This window comes from Aethalodelphis obliquidens, unplaced genomic scaffold (assembly GCF_003676395.1).
Source record: "Aethalodelphis obliquidens isolate GAN/ISIS:26980383/991018 unplaced genomic scaffold, ASM367639v1 scaffold44, whole genome shotgun sequence".
In the NCBI taxonomy this organism is placed as follows: Eukaryota; Metazoa; Chordata; class Mammalia; order Artiodactyla; family Delphinidae; genus Aethalodelphis; species Aethalodelphis obliquidens.
The window spans coordinates 5,509,579-5,526,054 of record NW_020837988.1 but is presented as its reverse complement, the minus strand read 5'-3'; the positions used below and the strand labels follow the sequence as shown (position 1 = coordinate 5,526,054).

Here is a 16,476-nt window from a genome sequence, read left to right as displayed (position 1 = left end):
GAGGCGGCCAGCAGTTCTGGGTCAGCGGCGGGAACAATGGCCCTCAGTCTTCCCGGCCCAACCTGCGTGCCAGCAGTTCACCGGGTCTGGAGGTCCCGAGGGGGAGCTGGGCCCCAGGAAGAGGGGTGGTCAGGTGCAGGACACAGGAAAGGGGCCATCTCTCCCACGGAAGGATGGAGAGGACAGAGGTCACGGGGACGGGACGCAGGGGGACAGACGGCTCCTGTTGCCGTGGCACCAGGGGACCCACACCTGGCGAGGCATGGTCACTTTGCCTGTCTGTTCCTCAGTCCAGCAAACAGACCCCGCGAGGATGCAGCAACCCCTGCTTCTCTGTAGGGAAAACCGAGGCCCAGGCCAGTGAAGGGTTTGCTCAGAAAAGTCGAGGGGCCAGGTACCCAGGGCTGCTGTTCCGGGTCCCAGGGCGCATCACCACGTGACCCCACGGGTACATCGCTCCTTCAGGAAGCCCCTCGAGATCGCCCACTTTTCTGTCCATCAGGACTTCATTCATTCAATACACTGGGCCCCAACCCCGAGCCAGATGCTCTGTTATTTTATTTAATCTCGTAACACCTGGCCTAAGATGCCACTGATACCCTCAGTCAGTAGAATAAAGCAAAGCCAGGGTAGGAGACGTGCTCAGAGACCCCCTAGGCGGCTCTGGGGTCTGAGCCCAGCCTGCTGGCCGCAAAGCCTGTCTCCTGGGGGTGGCCGGCTGCTTGGTGTGCATGAGAGAGGAAACCCGGTCCTGGGGAGGCTGGCGGTCGGAGGATTTTGACTTGGGACTCACGGCACGCAAACTCTCACCTCCTGGAAGCCATCCAGCCTCCCGTCTAGTTGCCGAGATTTGGAGTGCCGTAGGGCCCTCACCGTTGCCCTGAAGAGCCTGGCGGGCTCAGCTGGTGGGGGGCCGGGCGTGGGCTCCTGGCTCTTGCTGGTACAGGAGGAAGGAGGTTGTCCTGGGCTCTAGGGGCAGCTGCACCGGTGTCCCCTCCAGCTCTGGACGGTGGTGTCTTTACAGAAGCACTCGCCGGAAGATGATCCTTGGGGTTTGAATTCTATGGGATGGAACGTGGGGGACCAAAAACAGGGGGTGAAATATGTTTGGCGTACAGTGGTTAAGTTAAGCGAGATGGTGAGTTGTTTTTTCCCTCCAGATGTGGAAGGACCCTCTGGGTTTTCAGTCAACAGACAGACAGGCAGGCAGGCAGGCAGGCAGTACATATATATTCTTGAGAACAGCCCGCGGGCTGTGTTCTGAGAGCAGTCTGCAAAACACTGTGTGGCCAAGGGTGCTTGTCCCAGCCTGACTCCAAGGGGGTGCAGCCCCTGGCCAGCTCCTCCCCCATGGCCTCCCCCGGCCCTACATGCGGTGTGTCCCCCTCCCCACCAGGAGTCAGTAAGATCGTGACGGTGGATGTGAAGGGCAGCAGCCCTCTGTGGCTGAAGGTGAAGGACCTGGCGGAGGGGATGACCTACAGGTTCCGTATCAGAGCCAAGACCTTCACCTACGGGCCCGAGATCGAAGCCAACGTCACCACGGGCCCCGGAGAAGGTAGGGGAGCCTTGGGCGGACGCGGGGGCTGCTGTCTCCATACACGGTGTTCAGCCCCCCAAGTCGGAAGGGGGTGCCCAGAGCCGTGCTGGAGCCTGGGGGTCCAGAGTTGAGCAAGATGGGGTCTCTGGTGGAGCACGTGGGCCCCTGGGGTTGTAGGGGGTGGGCCTGGGGGGAGGAAGGGGGGAGGAGGGGGGGTATGTAAAGGGGAAGATTCCAGAAGACTCCATGGGGGTGAAGTCATCCATTCAGATGGCTGCATGGGAATACAGACCGGCATCTGCAGAATTCTGAAGCTGTGGTGGAGCAGGATGGGAAGGGGTGGGTGTCCAGGTGTGAGGGAAGGCCGGCCGGGCTGTGGAGTGTTTCTCAAGGTGCCACTGATGTCAGATCCCCCGGGGTTCCTGTGATAAGTACAGATTTCTGGGTCCCAGGAAGTTCAGCATCTCTGTGCAGCCACCCTGGGAATGTGCATTTGAACGAGAGCTGAGGTAGCTCTTTGCTACCCACTGTGAGAACCCACGCTCTGGGGGTCTTCAGGCTTGGGAAGATGACACTGGGCAGGGCCAGGGGGCACCTGCTGGCTGCATCCTTCCTAGACAGAGGGGCAGGGTTGGGGGCAGGGCAAGAAAGGAGCCAGGCAGTTACAGGCCAGGCCCTGTGCACTGGGCCTGGGGGGAGGGGAGGGGAGGGAGGGGAGTACCGGGGACCAGGGAGGAAAGAGTGGCTTGGTTTGGGTTTTGCGATGCCTCTTGGGGTCATTGTCAGGCTGGGGGAATTCTGGGCAACTTGAGGTTGAGGCTTAGTTCCCTAGCGTCTCTGTCACCCGTGCAGTGTGTCCCAAACATAGAATCCACCTCCCAGCCACTCTGAACTTCCCCCTCGAAGAAAGTACACAGCCCACCCCAGACTCCCCCGAAATCCCTCCTCCCCGTCTTCCCCGCCCATCAGCCGGAGTGGAGGAGGCCCCAGCTCAGCCCGGGGCTGGGAGAACTGGGGCTGGGAGAGCCGCTGCCCCCCTGCCGGGAGAGCTGGGCCTGCAGAGGCTGCCTCACCGGCCTGGCGGGTTTGCCCAGGGGCTAGTTCAAGGCGGCCCCCCTTCACTTCCTCTTCCTGGGCACTTTGTATTCCCTGCCCCTTGTTCTGCAGAAAAGCCCTCTGGCCCCTGGGCTCTGTTGGAACAAAGCCTGCAGGGCTGCAGGGTGAAGACTGCCAGGGAGCTGCCCCCTGCCCCGCCTCTGCCCTCCCCCTGCCTCCCCCCCATCCCCCCAGCACCTCTCACCTGAGCCACCTTGGCTTCCTTGGGAGACAAAAGCAGGAAGCTAGCCGGCAGGAACAAGAAGGACAGAGCGGTGGCTTGGGGACAGGAGAGGGCCGCCTGGAGGACAGGGGGTTCTAACCGGAGGCTTGAAGTGGGGCGGGGTGGGGGGGGTTGGATCCAGAGGGGGGCGGTACAGAGCTGGGGGGAGGGGCCTCTGAGAAAGCACTGAGCTGCGCCCACCCGGCGGAGGAGGGGTCAGCAAGGGCAGATTGCAGCTGGGTGTCCTTCTCCCTCCAGGCTGGGCAATGCTGGAAATGCTGGAAGCTTCTAGTCCAGGAGGAGATGACAGCTCCTCTCAGCCCCGAGGGCTGTCCTGTGCGGAATGAGAACTCAGGGTCCCAAGGGCCCCTGCCCCGCCCTTCACATCTCCCTCGGGCTGTGTCCCACGCCCTCCATCCCTCAGCCGCCTTTGCCCTGTGCTGTGGGCAGGATGCTCATTAGGGGAGGAAGGGGGACAGGAAGGAAGGCAGTGAGGCCCTTTGAGGTCACGGGAGGTGCTGGATGCGGGCTGGGCAATGGGCCGCCACGCTCTGGTAGTGAGTCTCTGGCCTGCTGTCCGGCTGCAAGCCTTCACAGGCCCGGAGGATCTTCAGTCTGAAGCTGGGCTCTCAGCTCCTTTCCCCGCAGGCATCCACAGGGGCCACCGGGCCAGCCAGTCACCCACCCCCTCACTCCCTGGCTCACTCCCTTGTCCCATAAGCACCTAGGAAGCACCTACTGTGTGCCAGGCCCTGGGGGTACAGGGCTCCAGATGTCGTGGGGAACAGCAGACAGGGGCCCTGGGGGCAGTGGGAGCCAGTGCTGCAGGGCACCCCAGGAAAGAAGGGGTACAGGACTCTTAGCAGATAGCACGGGCTCACTCCTCTCACTACGGAGGCGAACGTCTGTCTCCTGCTCTGGCCCCTGGGGCCAGTAGCCCGCATGGCCGACTTAACAGAGCCAGCAGCGGGGCCAGGTTCTTCTTCCTGTTGGACGCAAAGCTTCCAGATCCTCCTGCAGCCCTGGCCTCCGCTCTGGCCTAGCCTTAAAGCAAATGCAGCTGGGAACCTTTCTGGCATCGTCACATATGCCTCTCCTGGAGTGCAGGGGCTCTGGGTGACCTGGCAGAGAATAAGTCAGGTCCAGCAGGCCTGGGCAAGAGGCACTCCCTGGGCCTCAGCACGTGCAGGTTTCTGGAGCCCCTGGCCGAGGTTGGTTTTGACGTCCAGCACCTCCTGCTGGAGCTCAGGAAGACAGGCTGGGCACCTGTTCTGGCTCCCATGCATCCTCTCACCCACTGTGTGCCGTTCACAGGTGCCCCCGGGCCGCCCGGAGTGCCCATCATCGTGCGGTACAGCTCGGCCATTGCCATCCACTGGTCCAGCGGAGACCCCGGCAAAGGCCCCATCACCCGCTACGTCATAGAAGCCAGACCTTCAGGTATGTCCCGCCCGGGCTGAGCTGGCTTGCCCTCGGGAACAGAGCGCCTCCACTTGGGGCACTGATGTCGCGTGAGAAGGGGCTTGTGCTCCCCCAGGTGAAGCTAGAGGCGGCCCTGTGACGAGTGGGAAATGGGACTTGCATCCTTAGTTAAGGGAAACCCAGGAGGCCCCGGAGAACAGCTATAATCACCAGGTGAGGACCGACTCATGTAAGGGTCATCCAAGAAGCCAGAGAACAGGGCTTCCCTGGTGGCACAGTGGTTGAGGGTCCACCTGCCAATGCAGGGGACACGAGTTCGTGCCCCGGTCCGGGAAGATCCCACATGCCATGGAGTGGCTGGGCCCGTGAGCCATGGCCGCTGAGCCTGCGTGTCCGGAGCCTGTGCTCCGCAACAGGAGAGGCCCGCGTACCGCAAAAAAAAAAAAAGAAGCTGGAGAACAAAGATTTGGGCTCCCATCTGCTAAACACCCATGTCCTCCACACGACCCCACTGACGAGTGCCCCACAAGGAGGCTGGCTGTCCCCCGGAGCCCCAGCTGCCTCTTTGAGGCCCGTCGCCGCTATCATGGCTGTCACTGCAGTTCCTATAACGTCTCAGTCTCTCCTCTCAAGCCTGAAATCGAATCACAAGAACTTCCAAAGCCATCAGGAGATGAGCGGTTGATAAGTCGCTGCAGGGGGCTGTCCGCCGAGCTCCTGTTTCACAGTCGAGGTGACACCTGCTCCTGCTTTTCCGGCTCCCCTTACCCCCAGGAGCTCCCCTTACCCCCAGGAGCTCCCGGCCGCGGCCAGCTCCCTCCGTTGCTAGGTTTCTGAGTTAATCAGAGATGCCAGAGTCGGCTCAGGCTGGAGGCTTGTTCTCCGTATTCCGTGGATCTGTGATTAGGTAATTGAAGTTGAGAAACAAACAAAAAGACTGTGTTGCTCCAGCGCGAATGGCAAATACTAATCAGAGCGGGAAGCCAGCATCTCAGTAGCTAATACTTCTAACGGGGTGCTGGCACATCCCGCGACGTGCTTAGTACCGCGGGGTGGCTGAGCGCCGAACATCTCAATAGCAAATAGTTCATTCCAGCGGTTCCAGGAAGGCGCTACCACCCTGCCATTGCCTTAATCTTGGACTAATAACTGCAGGCACAGATAGCTATTACATCCAGCAGCTCAGATCCAACGTGTAGCCGGAAGATACGCGCAGCCTTGGCGCCCTCCCCTCTCCAGATGGTCCCTCCCTGGCCCGCCAGGGCCAGCTGCTGACTTGGCTGGGAGACCTCCGCGTGCTTCTCTCATCCAGGGCCTGTGCCTGTTTCTCCCATCCAAGTTGGCCTGCCGGGGCGCCAGGCTCTGGAATGTTGGCGCTGGACTTCAGCCCTGTGGATTTTCCAGCGTTCCCTGGGAGGCCCGGCAGGGGACCTGGTGTTCCAGGTTTGGGGGCTGCGACTCGGCGCACACACTTGGGGTCAAGGACTGAGTGTCTGAGGAAGGATCAAGCCAGGACCCCCTGAAGGGCGGGGATTCGGGGTGGTACCCGAGAGCTGGTGACGGGAACACGAGGGGAATGCCGTGCTTCTCCCCCCGGCTGTACATCCTCTTCGGGATGGAATCGCTCGCGTCCTTGGCTCTGCCGGCATCGCCTGTGCTCCCTCCTGGGCAGAATCAACTAAACACGAGAAGCCAGACGCTGCAGACCAGGGAGAGATTCTTTCGGGCCAACTCCCAGGGCTGTAGGCCAGAGACACAGCGTGACGCTCCCTCAGCTTCCGGCCTGGCCCCGTCGCCCCGGCTCCACCCTTTGCTCCTGTGTGGGGAGGAACAAGGAGGGTCAGACAGCAGGCCGGAGCCCCCAGCTTCTGGGAGGCAGCGGGGTCCTGGCCGAACCCACCTGGACACAGTCATGATGGTCAGCGCCGTCCTGGGCACAGGGAGGGCGTTCAGCGCTGGGACGAATCAGGCATCTCAAGGCTGAAGCACCAGCGCTGCCACCGTGACCTCGGGAGGATGAGCTCAGCTGTCTCCACGCCTTGGTTTCCGCATCTGTAACATGGGTACAAGTGTTCTTCCTTCTCACCGTTGCTGCCAGTAAAGCCCTTGGAACCAGGATGCTTGATAAGGAGCGAGTGTCGCTGTTTGATCATCATCATTGGTATCATCACCGTGCCTGTCATCAAGGGTGAATGAGAGAATTCAAAGTCACAGGAGGAAAATGGATTTGCACCCCAATACTTGTATTTCGGGGCCTGCAGTACTGAAATCGGGGCCTGTGTTTCATGATGCTATGGAAAGGCCAGGGAAGAAAGGTTTGCACTCACTGATTCAAAAACACTTCAAGTATGCCTGTGCTGGGTGCTGGGCTACAAAGACAGATTAGGCACGATCCCTGCCCTGGAGGACTTTCACAGCCTAGCAGGAGGAAGAGAGACAGTCAACAAAAAGATGTGATGTGTATGAGGCAGGCACCGAAAAACAAATCATTAAGAGGGAAGGTGAGGACCCTGGAGTCTTCTAAGGAGAGCAGAACGCAGACGGGCCGCCTTTCAAGCAGAGGGACCCAGGCAGGAAGGTGGCCTCCACAGGTGCCACCACACTCCTGGTCCAACATTCAGAAATGATGATGGAGTTACGGCCACTCCACCGGGATTCCTGACTTGGGTGGATCTGTAAAAAATAGTGTGGGGAAGGAAGCAAACAAAATCCATCCACCCCGGGGAATGGCCGAGCTGGGAGCAGCCTGTGGGCCAGAAAGACAGCTCTTAGGCCAAGGAGTTGAGAAGCAGACAAGGAAGGACAGTGAAGCCGGTGGAGCGGAGGACGTGCTGTGGGAGCTGGTCCAGGCCAGCGGCAGCTGCTCAGGATGAAGACCTGGGCACTCAGCCCACCAAGGCCCTTCTGAGACCCCTGGGCCCCTGGTCCATGTGAAAACGGGTCCCGTCCAGGGCCCAAGTGGCTTGACACTTCGGTTGCTGAGTCAGCCCTGCACTCACGCAGGCAGGACTCCCCCTCTTCCCCAAGCCAGGCCAGCCCCATGGGCCCCACACAGAGCGTCTGCGGAAGATGCCACTGGGCCCTGGAGGATGCTGCTGGCCTCTTCTCTTGCGTGGGCAGCATGCTCATTCCTTTTGAAGCAGGTGGAAATGAATGATGGCCCAAGAGGACAAGGCCCAGAGAGCCACAGACAAAGGGGGACAGGCCTGAAGGTTAAGTCAGGAGCTCAAAGGATGGGGGTGTAGGGGGAGAGCGGACGGAGTCCCCTCCAGCTCTCACTGGTTCCTCATTCTCCTCAGATCTCCGCTCCCAAACGGAGCCCCATCACATCCAGGCAACTTGACCAGAACCTCACAGGCAACCCCCGTCCCTCCTACAGCGATTGTTAGAAAGTCCTATTCTTTTTGTCTGATGCCACTACTGTGGGTGTTTGGAATAGGAAGGGGGATCAGAAAAATAGGGGCCTGGTTAAGTAAAGGAAGGCCTACCCCCATGATACCACATTAGGCAGCCTCTTAAAAGCATCTGACCAGCGTGCTTTACTGACAGGGAAACGGATCTGTAGATTTCTTCTGCACGAAGTGCTGGAATGGTGAGGCGCCTTCTCTGCGTGGTGGTATTGGGTTGGGTGTTAAAGGAGTTTCTGCCTATTATACATTTTTTTATTATACATTTTTTAATGTTTTACGGACATTTTAATTAAAAAGAAGGTGTTCCCTGGTGGTCCAGTGGTTAGGACTCAGTGCTCTCACTGCCGGGGCCTGGATTCGATCCCTGGTCAGGGAACTAAGATCCCGCAAGCTGTGCGGTGCAGCCTAGACAGATAGAGAGAGAGAGAGAGAGAAAGAATAAAAAGTCAGATACTTTTTTAAAAATGTCTCCTGAGGACCTGCTAGGTGCCGTGCACGGGAAATTCAGTGTCGAAGGGGCAGACCCATAAGGCCCCAGCATCAGAGCACCAGTTAGGGTCGGGCAGGGCCCCTCCTCACGGGCCCCTCCCTCTCTGTGCCCCTGCAGACGAGGGGCTCTGGGACATCCTCATCAAAGACATCCCCAAGGAGGTGACGTCCTACACGTTCAGCATGGACATCCTCAAGCCAGGCGTGAGCTATGACTTCCGGGTCATCGCTGTCAACGACTACGGCTTCGGCACCCCCAGCAGCCCCTCCCAGTCTGTGCCAGGTACTGTGGCCTGCGGGTGAGGGGTGAGGGTGCCCCATTGAAGAGCCTTGTGGTGGAGTCTGGGGCAGGGATGAAGGAGGAGAGGTAGCAGCCCCAGAAGACTGGGGTGGGGACCGCTTCAGTTCTCTAAAGCAGAGAGCCCTGGGCCAGGGCCTGAGTCAGCCTTCGACTCTGGAAGGAGCTGGGGGCCAGGGGTCTTTTGGGTTCCTTTTCAAGGACTCCAGAAGCCCTGGGCAGGGGGCCCAGTGGGCTTGAGGATGAATCAGCGGAACCAAGATGAGAGTCTCCCTGAGCTTGTCACCCAGGAGATTCAAGGGCACCAGGCCATAAACTGCGTGTTTCCGTGGAAACCTCCCCCCAAAACAGAGCCAGCAGCCTGTGAAGCGCAGGCCTGAGCAAGCAGCTCCCCGATGGGGCAGGACTCCATCCCTCCCCTGCCTCCTTGCCTTTCTCTTCCCACTGTCTCCGAGCTCACAGAGGATGCCAGTGTCGAAACCCATGACCCCAAATCTAACCACTAGCCACTTTTAAAACCGAGGCCTCTTCCCTCGAGGCAGGAATATAACTCAAAATGTCTACTCACCAGGCAAGTTTCACCCTTGCCCTGATAGAAACAAATCATGGGAAGTAAGCACTTCAAGATGAAACAGAAGAGCCAGCCCCCGTCAGGCTGCAGCATGGATTAGTACCGGCCGGGTGCAGGGAGCACAGTACTGGGGGCTTTGGAAGAAGGGGAGTCTCCCTGGAGGAGGCTTTCTGAAGACCCACTCGTATCCACCCTCCCAGCTCCCCCTGCCTTCTGCTACCAGAAAAAGATTTCTGTCACAACTGAACCTTGGGAGAAACTCTCCCAGGCCCATCACAGACCAGGCAATCGCCTTTCCAACCACATTGGTGTCTGTCTGTCAAGGTAGCCCCTGGGCCAGGGGTGGCAAGGAAAAATAAGAAAGGAAAGATAGCAATCACGCTGCAAGTCCTCCCTCCTGTGTCTTTAGCAGACATCACTAATCAATCCCAGCACTCTTTCCTAGGGAGTCTAGAACCGACCTCAGAACTTTTCTCAAAACAGCCCTCCAGGCAGCTCTTTACTGATTGCTCAGAGCTGGCCCTTGAGATGAAACCGTCCCTACCCACCTGCTGGCCTCTTCTCTTGCGTGGGCAGCCTAGGTGCTGCCTCGTGCAGAGGGCACAGACCCAACTACCCGTGAAGTGTGAGGGCAGGTGGTAGGGTCCCAGCTGGAGCAGGAGGTTGGGAGGCAGGACGGAGCCGAGCGGTCCTGGCCCTGACCCCCGCCCCATGCTCCAGCCCAGAAAGCCAACCCCTTCTACGAGGAGTGGTGGTTCTTGGTGGTCATCGCGCTCGTTGGCCTCATCTTCATTCTGCTCCTGGTCTTCGTGCTCATCATCCGGGGCCAGAGCAAGAAGTACGCCAAGAAGACAGACTCGGGTGAGCCGGCCCCGAGCCCTGCCGGCTGGACGGGGACTCTCACGCGGCCCCCTCCCTTTTGGCAAGGGCGGGGTCTTCCCTCTCCTGGAAACGCACTTGTTCTGATGGGGCGAGGGGCGGCGGCAGCCTAGGGTTCCTACCTGCAATCTCCATCTCCTATTATAACAAGAGAAGGGGGGCAGCCCAGCCATGGGGGCGGCGGGGAGGCCACCTGGTCTGAAGGGATGGAGTGAGCGATGGATGTCAATCCCCACCCTCTCCCTTCCCAGGGACCAATCCCAAGTCTGGTGCCCTGGGCCATGGGGAGATGATGAGCTTGGACGAAAGCAGTTTTCCTGCCCTAGAACTCAACAACCGGCGGCTCTCAGTCAAGAACTCCTTCTGCCGAAAGAACGGCCTGTATACCAGGTAGCGGGGCTGTCTGCGTGGGGGACCGGGGGATGGAGGCTTGGGGGCCAGCTGTGCCCAGGGACTGGGGGACTCCTGGGAGGGCCACAGAGCAGGCAGGGCCCTGTCCTGGAGCGGCATCCACTGGGAATGGTCACGAGGAAGACAGAGCCGGGCCCAGGCAGCTCCACAGGGGCTGGGGAGAAGGTCACAAGGAGGTGGGTACAGAGAGTTTGTGCCGAACACAGCGGAATACAAATCACTTGCACCATTCTGCAAACCACCGACTGCTGTGTGGGGCCAGCTGCTTCTAGTACAGGCCTGAAGCCGCGATGGTTACTGGCCCTAAAGGCGAGATGCGCCCAGCGAAGGTGGGCCAGGCAGGAGTCCCCCCATGACTGCTTATACCTTAACTTGTCCTCCTTCCGGAAAGAGAGGGCCATCGCAGTGTGGACGCCCTCTCCCCCGGGTACCTACTCATACCTGCTGTAGTTGTAGACAGTTTTCTCCCACCGGCCCCCCAAGTCCACAGGCTCAGCGTCATCCTCAAGGGGCAGCATCTTGAGAGCAGCCAGCCAGGGGAGGTCTAGGCTGTCCAGCTCCTGTCTCCTCCTGACACCTCTCCAGCCCCAGGCCCCTCCTAGCCCCACTCGCTGCGGCGGGCCGGGCTGCCTGTGTCCAAGGGCAGGGGCAGCTGCTTTGGCTCGTGGGAGCCTCACCTGATTGACCCAGCAGTGTCAGGCTCCCGGGAGCGCAGGAGCATTGGGGCTGTGGCCCAGGGGCTCCTCTCTCCAGCCTCAGCCCTGTTCACATTCCTGGCTCCTTGGAGGTGCCCGCGGGAGTGGGGGATTTGCTTCTCCCAGGCACCGCTCACAAAGCTTCCCTCTGTCTGGTCCTGGAAGGAAGAGCGACGTGTGTCTTCAGCAGGAGGACAGCGGGAGGGGTGTGCAGGCCGGCCAGCCCCCCCTCTCATCCGCTGCCAAAGCCAGCTTTCCAAAGAAAGAGCCGTTTGAGGCTGCAGTGGCCAGCCAGGCTCTGGGGCCCTGCCACGTGGAAAAAGAGGACGTTTCACCCACGGCCTGGCCTCGCCTGCCTCTCGCACCCCCGGTGTCCACACACTGCGGCCCCTACCCCGCTGTGTATACACAGAAGTCCGTGGCCCCCAAGCCAGCCCCAGGCGCCGGGGCCGACCCAACCACAGTGACACATCGGCGCCCACCCAGCCTGCATGTCGCCAAGACTGCATTAGCCTGGCGCCCCGTTTTCTCCCTCCTGCCACTGTCCTGCTTTGCCTGTCTTGTCTGCGTGAAGCTGCTGCCCGTTCTGCCGTCTGACTCTTAAGCAGTTTAAGGACGCAGCTTTGTTGATTGGCATAAAATCCATGCAGATACAGTACAAGAGGTCGGAGGCAGCAGGGGCGTTGCTTGTGACACAGTCCCAGGCCACCAGATCGTTCTCGGAGTGGCATTTCGGCAGCAAACCGCCTCCAGCCCGGGCGGGACAGCTGGGGTTCAGGGCCTCGGGGCCATAAACGCTTGCTGGAGCAGGGTAGGCAGATCGTGGGGCATCAGGCCCTGGGCAGGGCCCCCTTGTACCCCACCCTGAGAAGACACAAATAGAGCAGAATCATGGGGGACCCCAGCCACCTGCCCAGGGCCCCTGGGAGCCTGCCAGCCGGCCTCCCCTGCCCCCATCCTGTCCCCCACCCTCTCATGCACCCCACGACAGGCAGAGTGCCCGAGGCGCCCTGTCCTGGCTGTTTGTTCAGATGACTCAGAGCCAAGCCCCTGGGAAACGCACAACTCTCTCTAGGGCTGATTTTTCAAGGTAGGGTGTGACTTAGCCTATCTCTGGTCTCTGAGCAGATGTGGAGGGAGGGAGGCCGTGAGTCTCCTTTTTTCCCTAATCCTCTGTTAACTCTCAGAAGCTCACTTTGTGAGTTTAGGAGTCACACGGGGAGTTTGTCTGCAGGGCAGGTGTCCAGACCTCACCTGAGATTCCGATTCAGGAGGTCTCAGTGGCGCCCAGAATTGCTTTGCAACATTGACTGCCAAGCGCTCCCAGTGCTGGGGCCTTAGAGTCAAGGTTCTCCTTCCCCGAGCCCCCCATTTCCCTGAGCTGGTTTGGGAGGCTTGTCCTAGGCCTTCAAGACCTGGGGCGTCCCCAGCCAGGCAGGGCCTCCAGCCCAAGGCCCAGGCCTGCCGGACGAGCAGACCCGGGGAGGAGGAACACAGGACGGAGGGGTCTGAGGGCCTCCAGGCTCCCCTGCGCCTTCTGGGCTGGACGAGGCTGCTGTGAGTAAGGCTGGGTCTCAGCTCTGCCCCCCCACCCCTGCTCCCACTCTCTAGGTCTCCTCCTCGGCCCAGCCCGGGCAGCCTCCACTACTCCGACGAGGACGTCACCAAGTACAACGACCTCATCCCAGCCGAGAGCAGCAGCCTGACCGAGAAGCCCTCGGAAATCTCTGACTCTCAGGTGAGGAGGGCCAGGTGCCCCGGAGAGGGAGGTGAAGCAGCCCACCCCAGAGTGTGAACCTGCCCATCACTTCCTTCCCTCCTTTCCTTTACGGGCCGGAAAAACCAAGGGGTCCCAGAAAACTATCCGGAAAGTGTGTGTAGGCCAGCTGCCACCTCCCAAGCTCTGCTCAGAGTTTGCACCCTGGGCTAGTGGGGTCCCTGGAACCCCCAAGAGCATGGCCCTCTGGATTTGCAAGGGTCACCCCACGTGCTCCGTCCCTCAGTAGCTCTGGGCTGCAAAGGAGCATGAAGACGAGGATAGCGAGGTTGGCACAGCAGCCCTGCTTTGCCAGAGCCCGGAGAACCACTGAACTTAGCTATTCGGGGTCAGAATGAGCCCCAGAAATGGGGGACTGTGTGCCCTGGACCCCCCAAGGATGGAAAGCAGTGTAGACCGTTAAAGCGTTAAGCTTTGGAGGTGCAGACCTGAGCTGGATCCTGGCTCTGCTGCCTAGGAGCCACGGGCGTCATGGGTGTGCTAAGTAACGTCTTGGACCCTCAGTTTCTCTATCTGTAGAATGGGCTCATGGGGTTGTGGGGAGGAGTTGCTGAGATTACATTCCATAAATGCCAGCTCTTAATATTGAAAAGGGGATGGTGCCTTTGGGAGATCCAGAGCTTTAGAGAGGCTGCCATTAGGTGGCCACGCGGGGACACTGCCCCAGACTTTAGGGACAGGGGATAGAGTGCATTCCAGCAAAGTGATGTGACAGCCTCTTACCCCAGCCCGCTCGGCCTTGGCCAAGCCTGGCGGTTGCCGAGGAAGGGGCAGCAAAAGGCTACTGTGTCCCACGCCCTGGACCTTTCTGCCCGGTCCTGGGAGAGGATGAGAAGGAAGAGGCGCCGGCAGGGAGCGGGGCTGCTGGCCGGGCGGGATGTGCCGGCAAAGCCTGGGATCCAGTCGCGGCCCCGTGAACCGGGGGCCTCTTGCTCACTGCTGTTTTGTTCAGCCGGGGTTACTGCTGGGCTTGGCAGAGCCGGGGAGGCTGGAGCTGACACCCCAGCTCAGAGCTGGCAGGGACCGAGACCCCAGCTTAGCCTGGGTTACACGGGGACTCACATGATTCAGGTTACGGCATCCTGTTATGCGTGTTTAACTCTTTGCAGCCGCGTCCGAACTGGGGGCTTCTCCCCAAAGATGGTGATGGGCATTTGGCTTGTAGGCACCCAAGGTAAACTTCAAAACGATAAAGGGATCCCCTGTGCCCGTGGGGTGGTAACAAAGGGCTGCTTGAGGCCCACCCCTGTCTGTGGAGAAAGCGGCGTGGTGCCTGGTGGAAGGGTTGCTCTGCTCAGCCCCCCTTGACCTTCCGCAGAGGGCATTATTATCCACCCTCGTCAGCTGAGCCCCGACCTTTCAGAGAGTAAGCCACCTGAGTGCAGACGATACCGCCCGATGTCTCCGGAGCTTTCTGTGGCCATCCCTGCAAGAGTCTGGAGGACCTTCACATGGGATACAGAGCTGGTCCCTGAGGCCATGCCAGGGTCCCCCAGCCTTGAAGAGGTTGCTGGGAGAAGAATTCCCATCCCAGGAGCACCCTGCTTCAGCAGTTACCCCAGGGCGGCAGAGTACCCGGAATCCTCCATGTAGCTATTGGTCTTCTTTGTTCAGAACAAGCCCATCGCTTGAACACTGTTTCCATAGCATCCTGGAACCAGCCACCCCTTCGGGGAGCGCATACCCTAGAGAAAGGAGGCTTCCTGGTTCCGGAATGCCCAAACCGAGGACCATAGCCCAGGCCTGGAGTTCCACCTGCAGCGTTTGGGATGGTTCTGGATCTGATTTGGGGCTGGGCTGAGTTGAGTTGGGTCCATGTACTCTGAAAGCTAAGCTGCATAAGAGCAGGGACTCGTGACAGTTCTGATCACTGCTGTGTCCCCAGAGTCCTGCACGGCACTGGCATGTGGGCTCCCTGGGCGTATCTGTTGAGAGCATGAGAGGGTCACTGGGGAAGGTAGTCAGGTTGAACAGACTCAAAACCGTAGATGGTTAGCGGGTTACAGAAACAAAGATTCGTGGAATAACCAGCATCAGATCTCAGACATTCATAGAGGCTCTTCAAAGTTAACGCTGACGACAGAAGCCAGCCACCCCTCGCCCCGCCCACTGGGCCACACTCAGCATCCCAAGTGCCTCGCCACGGTTTATCTTCACACCGACACTCCAAGGCAGACCTTGGTGTCATCTTTTTTGTACAGATGGGGAAGCTGAGGCTGGGAGAGCTTAAGTGAGTCGGCTCAGGTCCAAAAGTGCAAACCCAGGCTTCCAGATTGTAGAGCCAGATGCTACACACAGGCCTTAGGACGTCAGAACCCAGATCAGCCCCACGGTCCTACCCCTGTCCTGAAGCCGGTGACGTTGCCCTCGTGGCAGACCTTTCTGGAAAGACCTTCAGAACTAGCTGATGAAACAGTCTTGAGGATAAGCAACTGGATTTTCTAAAAAATAAATAAACTCCAGCCTGTCTTTAAAAGATAAAGACAGGGCTTCCCTGGTGGCGCAGTGGTTGAGAATCCGCCTGCCGATGCAGGGGACACGGGTCGTGCCCCGGTCCGGGAAGATCCCACATGCCGCGGAGCGGCTGGGCCTGCGCGTCCAGAGCCTGTGCTCCGCAAGGGGAGAGGCCACAACAGTGAGAGGCCCGCGTACCGCAAAATAAAAGAAAAAAGAAAAAAGATAAAGACAGACACTCAGAGGAACGTGCTACAGGCACTAAAATTTTCCCCAAGAAAGACACCCTAGCAGCTTGGGACAATGGGTCACCGCAGTGATTCTCCAGCCGCTTCTGAGGCTGCGCTGAAGGGGGACAGTCATTTGAAAATCTGCAGCACTTAGTTGTGGTTGGTGTGTGACCCTGGACTTGAATCCCAGCCCACCCTTTACTGACCCAGGGGTGAGGGTGGGGGAGATCCTTCAAGTCCTCACCCACACAGCACAGTAGGACCGTCTATCCAAGGGGCGGTTACAGGAGTACGTTAGGGGAGATGCAGTCGGGTCTGTGCAGTGCCAGGTTCATCACAGGGGCCCTAGAAAAGGCAACCAGGATCACGTGGGTTATTTGTTCTAGAATTGTTCTTGAAAACCAGGCAGTTGGCTTTAGGGTCACGGCAGATCATACAGGATCCAGGAGGCTACTGTCAGCGCATTAGCGTCCTCTGACATGAAAGTGAAAGGGCCCGGGAGGACCCTGAGAGGTTCAGCCATCAGTCACCCGTGTCCCCCCAGCCCCAGGGCACTGGTACGTCGTTAAATGGTGACAGTTCCCTGGCGGTCCAGTGGTTAGGACTCAGCCCTTTCACTGCTGGGGCCCTGGTTCAGTCCCTGGTCAGGGAACTAAGATCCCACAAGCCGTGTGGTGTGACCCAAAAAAACAAAACAAAACAAAAAGTTGAATTGCTTCCATTACCTGTTGGCAAAGAGCCCCGTCCCTGAGCCCCTAAGTGTCACCGGGAGGACCCCAAGAAGCGTGCTCGGTGATTCTGCAGCTGCAGGTGGGGTCATGCCTGGTTCAGCCAGGGCCACTCCTCTGTGCCTCTGTGGGTCAGATCGAAGTTCCCGCCTAAGCAGCTCAGGAGGCCTCGGTGTCAGCATTTGCCCGGGGCTGTGAGGGCCGCTGCAGCCGGTGCAGGGGGCAAGCAGACCCTGACTTCTCAGCACTCACCG

General features: G+C 59.5%; 1 protein-coding gene across 2 annotated transcripts in view; it reads left to right on the top strand.

Annotated features, from left to right (window-relative positions):
- The window catches only part of SDK2 (sidekick cell adhesion molecule 2), a 264,093-nt gene that overhangs the window by 241,676 nt on the left and 5,941 nt on the right, over positions 1 to 16,476 (top strand). For both annotated transcript variants that reach the window (XM_027080548.1, XM_027080547.1), the window contains 6 exons: positions 1,397 to 1,558; positions 4,173 to 4,298; positions 8,298 to 8,462; positions 9,769 to 9,909; positions 10,179 to 10,317; positions 12,645 to 12,771. In XM_027080548.1, the coding sequence (XP_026936349.1) occupies positions 1,397 to 1,558; positions 4,173 to 4,298; positions 8,298 to 8,462; positions 9,769 to 9,909; positions 10,179 to 10,317; positions 12,645 to 12,771 (860 nt within the window). The remainder of the gene's footprint in view (positions 1 to 1,396; positions 1,559 to 4,172; positions 4,299 to 8,297; positions 8,463 to 9,768; positions 9,910 to 10,178; positions 10,318 to 12,644; positions 12,772 to 16,476) is intronic.